This window comes from Tupaia chinensis, unplaced genomic scaffold (assembly GCF_000334495.1).
Source record: "Tupaia chinensis unplaced genomic scaffold, TupChi_1.0 Scaffold000187_1, whole genome shotgun sequence".
NCBI classification, from domain to species: domain Eukaryota; kingdom Metazoa; phylum Chordata; class Mammalia; order Scandentia; family Tupaiidae; genus Tupaia; species Tupaia belangeri.
The window spans coordinates 4,347,695-4,353,017 of NW_006159662.1; the positions used below are offsets into that span (position 1 = coordinate 4,347,695).

General features: G+C 45.4%; 1 protein-coding gene across 4 annotated transcripts in view; it reads right to left on the minus strand.

Annotated features, from left to right (window-relative positions):
- MILR1 (mast cell immunoglobulin like receptor 1) overlaps positions 1-4,844 on the minus strand; it is a 34,513-nt gene extending 29,669 nt beyond the window's left edge. Inside the window, exon 1 of one of the 4 annotated variants that reach the window (XM_027771170.1) lies at positions 4,538-4,817. In XM_027771170.1, the coding sequence (XP_027626971.1) occupies positions 4,538-4,619 (82 nt within the window). In that variant the 5' untranslated portion in view covers positions 4,620-4,817. Of the gene's footprint in view, positions 1-4,537 lie in introns of all 4 variants that reach the window. The other 3 variants (XM_006146785.3, XM_027771171.1, XM_027771169.1) reach the window with 3 other exon arrangements.
- Between the last annotated feature and the right edge of the window lie 479 nt (positions 4,845-5,323).

Consider the following 5,323-nt stretch of genomic DNA (forward strand, 5'->3'; position numbering starts at 1 on the left):
AAAATTATTTAAAGGAAAGTTTATTTATTTATTTATTTATTTATTTATTTATTTAAATTTGACCAGAGAGGAACAGAGTGAGAGAAAGGGAGAGAGAGTGAAAGTGAGAAAGCAAGCTGCCACGTCTGGGATTTGAACTGCAGTTGGTCATGTGGGAGTCCGGTGCCCTTAACCACCACACACCACCTGCTGGCTCCCTCATTTTTTTTTAAAACCACTGGAAATCTTTTCAAATCATCTCCTAGTTCTTTTGACATGACCCCAATAGTCTTTGATAGCTTGTTCATTAAAAATATATATTTAGAAATGTCAAGGCAGGGCCAGCAGGTAGTTAAGGTGCTGGATCCCACGGCTGGCTCTGTGAGTTGAGGTCTGGACCCAGCAGCTTGAAAAACACTCTGGGCGCGTATGTGTGCATACCCGAAATCAGAGGGCACAGTGGAAGAGGAGGGACGGGTGTGGCCCTCCCCACTGGAGAGTGATTTCTCACTTTCCCTCTCTCTCTGTCTCACTCCAGAGAGTGCACACACCCCACGGCAAAAATCTTTATAAGGAAAGAAAGGTCAAGGCAAAAAGATAACCCTTATCAAAAGTAGAATGTACAAAAAAAAAAAAAAAAAAGACCATGAAAGAATAAAGAGAAGTGTAAGGAAATATTTTTACGTCCTCAGTAAGATGCAAAAATTAGGAGCAATGGAGAGCCGCGGTGGCTGCCAGCGTGCGCCCGCTGAGCTCCGCAGCGGCACTGGGAGCCTGGGAACCCCGCTACTGTGGCTCCCAGGGAGTAGGGCCATGGCCGGGCCGCTGTGGCCAGGCTGCGCACCACCGCCACAGTCATGGCATCACCACCGATAAACTGTACGGCCTGGGCTGTGGGCTGCTCAGCGAGCTGCTGGTCTGCGCTGGGCTCTGGGTACCGCCTCAAGGGCCACAGCAAGGGCTGTGTGGCCGACATCTACAGCTTGTGGGCATCTGGATTCCTGACCACACACACCTTCATGCAGGACTTGGCCCAGATGTTTGGCAGCCTGCTGACTGTCACCAGGGCCAACCTCAGTTCCCAGGTCCGCTCTCTAAATGGAGGAGTTCCTAGACCTCTGGCTTCAGTTACCTGGTCCTTGTTGGAGGGCAGATTGGGGATAGCTATAACCCTGGGGTCGCCTCGGCTCAACCGTGATTGATTTATCTGTGCCTAGAAAGTCTGGCATCCTGTGCAGGCTGTGCCCTGGAACGTACCACAGCCATCCTCCAACAGAAATACCGGCTGCTCCCCTCTCCTGGATCCTGCTAATGAAGCCTGGGCCAGGGCAGGCACAAGGCCTGGGCTGGATACTGCGCGTCTGTGTGTGGTGTTGGCAAGGCCTCCTTCGCAGAGGCCACTGGAGTGACACCACTAGCCTGAGTCTTAAGGCAACGCGTCTTCCTGAGCGCCGCAGGCCAGGCCCAGAGGCTGCTGGTGGAGCCTCACACCCGGGGAGAGGTTGTTTATTCCTCATAGTTCATTGATCAGCCATGTGCTGAGAGGAGAGGTTAGGAACTTTCCCAGTGTGGTCTTATTCTGATAAATGTCTGCTTTTTTCCTTTTTGTTGAAAAGTAATTTAACAGATTTAGAATTTAGTGAGAGACACCTCTCTGGCAGGTGGTGGCTTTTAAGGTCCAAACCAGCCAGCGGTGCTGGTGTTGTTTAACAACCTGAGGCTGACTAAAGGTGTGGGTCTGAAACCAGGTTAAGATAAAGACTGGAGAGCCTCAGACCAAACACCTTTTTCTCTGGGCCAGTGGGATTAGTGGAGTGGTGTAAGTGCCCGGCAGGAAAGCGGGTCAGGCAGGTATGTTCAGTGGGCGGGAATGTGGTGGGAGTGAGGATGCAGATAAAGAATATTGGAAAATAGGGAGGCTGGCAGGTGGTGTGGTGGTTAAGGGCGCTGGACTCCCACATGGCCAACTGTGATTCAAGTCCCGGACCTGGTGGCTTGCTTTCTCCCTTTCCTTCTCTGTCTCTCACTCTGTTCTTCTTTGGTCCAATTAAAATAAGTACAGTTAAAATAAAATAAGTCTTAGAAACAGAAAAAAAGAATATTGGAAAATAGGGCTGGCACCGTAGCATGGTGGTTAGGCATTGTGCATTGCGATCACAGTCCCACATGACCGGCTGCAACCTATGGCCTGAAAAACATGCCAGGCATGTGTGTGCACTTGCCTAAAATCCTGGCAGGAAGGAGAAAGAAAAGAGAAAGGATTGTGGTGTAACTGCGCTGCATGGTGCGTGGGCAGGTGAGTGGGAGCCTCTCTCTCCCACAAGCACACACACCTTCTGATAACCAAAGAGGATTGGAAAATAAGTCTTACCCTTTTTAGAGTGATTTCTTCCTTGTTTTTTCATAAAATACAGTTAAATATACCTGTAACATCTTTCTGTAAATCCTGTGTCTATTCAGCATAGCCTTTTACCTTTATATGTATACCAAGTGTTAAGCATAAGTGTTGGGCATTTCAACTTTAAAAAAAATTATTATTATAAAAATCTGCTGCCATTAAAATAAAAAAAAGGAGCCATGAGGAAAACACTGGGAGCCAGCCGGCGGCACAGTGGTGAGGGTGGCTGGATCACACGTGGCCACTGTCTGGGCTGAACCCTAGACCGGCGGCTTGGGGGACGAGCTGGATGCGTGCGCATGGTGACCAAAATCTCAAGGGAGGAATGGAGGGAGAAAGGATTGTGCTCTGGCCGTTCCCCCAGGGGATGATTTATCGCTTTCTCTCTCTGTGTGAGTGCAGGAAAGTTCTATAGCAAACAAACAAAAAAAAAAAAACCAAAGAACTGAAAAGGTTGACTACCCTCAAACTAACCTATGACGAAATACAGAAGTGTTAGCTAAGAAGAAAATACTTAAACACAAATAAAAGCAATCAAAGCAAAAGACCCTCTGCATGTGTATGGATATATCAGCTGCAAATCTATTGCAAATCAATAAGAAAAAGGTCAAACAATCACATAAATAGGTCTAGTATGAACAGATAGTTTCCAAATGAAGGGTGCAGAAGACTGTTAAATAGCGCCGGGCCAATGGATGACCCGAGTAAAGGACAGATTCGATCCTTCAGAAATGCCATCTCCTCTGCTCTCATTCTTTTATCTGGACAACTGACATTTTCTCAGTCATGTGTAAGTTCACCTCCAAGAAAAGACCTCACCTCCCCGCCTCCCTCAATTTCCTTTACATGGGAACGCTAGAGCTTTCATGGCCAATAAACATGCGAAAGTGTTCAGCTTTGGAAGTGTTGAGACAGCTACAAATTATTGGGTCAAGTCACGATGCACTTTTGCAGAGAAAAATATGCTGTGACACTGATGATCATGGTGTGATGCATCCTGCTGGGAGTGCCTCTCTCTCTCTCTCTCATGCGTGTACACACTCTCTCATGAATAAAATAAACTTGAGCCAGCCCCACAGCCTAGTGTTTAAGAAAGCCAGATCCCACACAAGTTGGCTGAGGTTCGAATCCTAGCCCCAGGAGCTCAAAAAACACTCCAGGCACAAATGTGTATGTGCCCCAAATCCTGACAGGATGGAGAAACGGAGAAGGGATTGCAGGCGAAGGGGTCATAGCATAGCCGCACTCCACTGGAGCTATTTTTTCCCTCTCTCTTTGTCTCTCTGTGTCTCTAGTAAGTACACACACCCTCTGGCGTTAAATACATAAATCTTTATATATATACATATATATGAATATATTGAATAGATAAATATTTACAAAATATATTTATATATTTCTATTTATCTCTTTCTCATTTAAAAAAAAGCAAGCAAATGAACCAACTCTGTGGCACATTGGGAGAGTGCTTTTTAAGAGAAGCTTGATCCCACATGGTGACTCTAGTTCAAATCCTGGCCCAGTCCTCCTGACACATGCTAGGCACACACACATTGTCCAAAATCTGATGGGCTGGGGCCAGCAGGCGGCATGGTGGTTAGAGCACTGAACTCCCATATGGCTGACCGCAGTTTGAGTTCTGGACCTGAGAGCTTGCTTTCTTACTTTCCCTTTCTCTCTGTCTCTCTCTCTGGTCAAATTTAAAATAATAATACTAATAACAACAAATACAATTAAAATAAATAAGAATTTTTTCAAAATATGATGGGCTGGAGGACTGGAAGAAGTGGCTCGTGGGATGACCAGTCCCTGTGGAGGGTATTTCTCACTCTCACGCTCACATATACACACACACACACACACACACACACACACACACACTATCAGGAATAAGGAAAAAGAAGAGAGCATTGTAAAAACAAACAAATAAATCCTGGCAACAATAAAAGAAAAATTGCATTGTAAAAACAATCTTAATATTTTTGTCACTGAGTCTTAGGGAAAAAAATCTCCATCTTCCTCCCGCAAAACTGTTTATTTTAAACAGTAGGTCTTTGAGAAGACTTTGCTCTTGGGCTGTTCATCTAAAAGCATAGCAGAGCTTATAAATGACTGCTCTGTTTAAAGATGACTATCTTAAGAGAAATAAACAGCACTTACCATTTGCTACCGTACCACAGTCCAACACAGCCTTTTGAACTGAAAGAGAGAAAAGAAACACGAGGGGGCTGATTCCCCACATGGTGCTTTGGCTGGGAGACTCAAGCCTCAAAATGATAAGAGGCTCATGTGTGAATTAAGAAAAAATTGCTCCCAAAGCACAGCTTATTCACACGGCTCCACATTCTCCGGGACGAATTTAGAGAGGAGGGTGAAGGAGACTTAGTTCAAGATAGCAGTGACTCACGTACAGCACTTCCTCCTTTTTTTGAGGAAATCAGAAGGACTGGACAAGCTTTGCACAATACGACCAATCGCTTCCTCCAGCCTAAGTTTCTCTGTGAGTCCTTATAAGAAGAAAAAGATACTATAGTATGTTCCTAACTCAGGGTGGGTGGGAATTTGGGAAAAAGCAAAAGAAACTGACTTTCTGTTATGTTGTATTTGTGTAAACCACCTAATCCTCTCTCTCTGGGCCCAGTCTACATGAAAAGGAGTTTAATGAAATTTGGTATACTCTTTGGAAGCAGATACTGAGCTGGGTTGTGGTGTAGTGGTGATGCAACTGGACCCCCATGGTGAAGGTACTGGGTTCGTGTCCCAGGACATCCTGGAGCACCCTGGGCACATATGCACACGTGTGTCCATGTTCTGGGCTGGCTGAGGTGTAAGCAGGTCATAGCATGAAGATTCTATTGCGGGTGCCTCTGCCTCGTTCTCTCTCTTTCTCTCATAGAAGAAATAAATAAACTTTAAATATCTATATTTATACATCTATATATATCT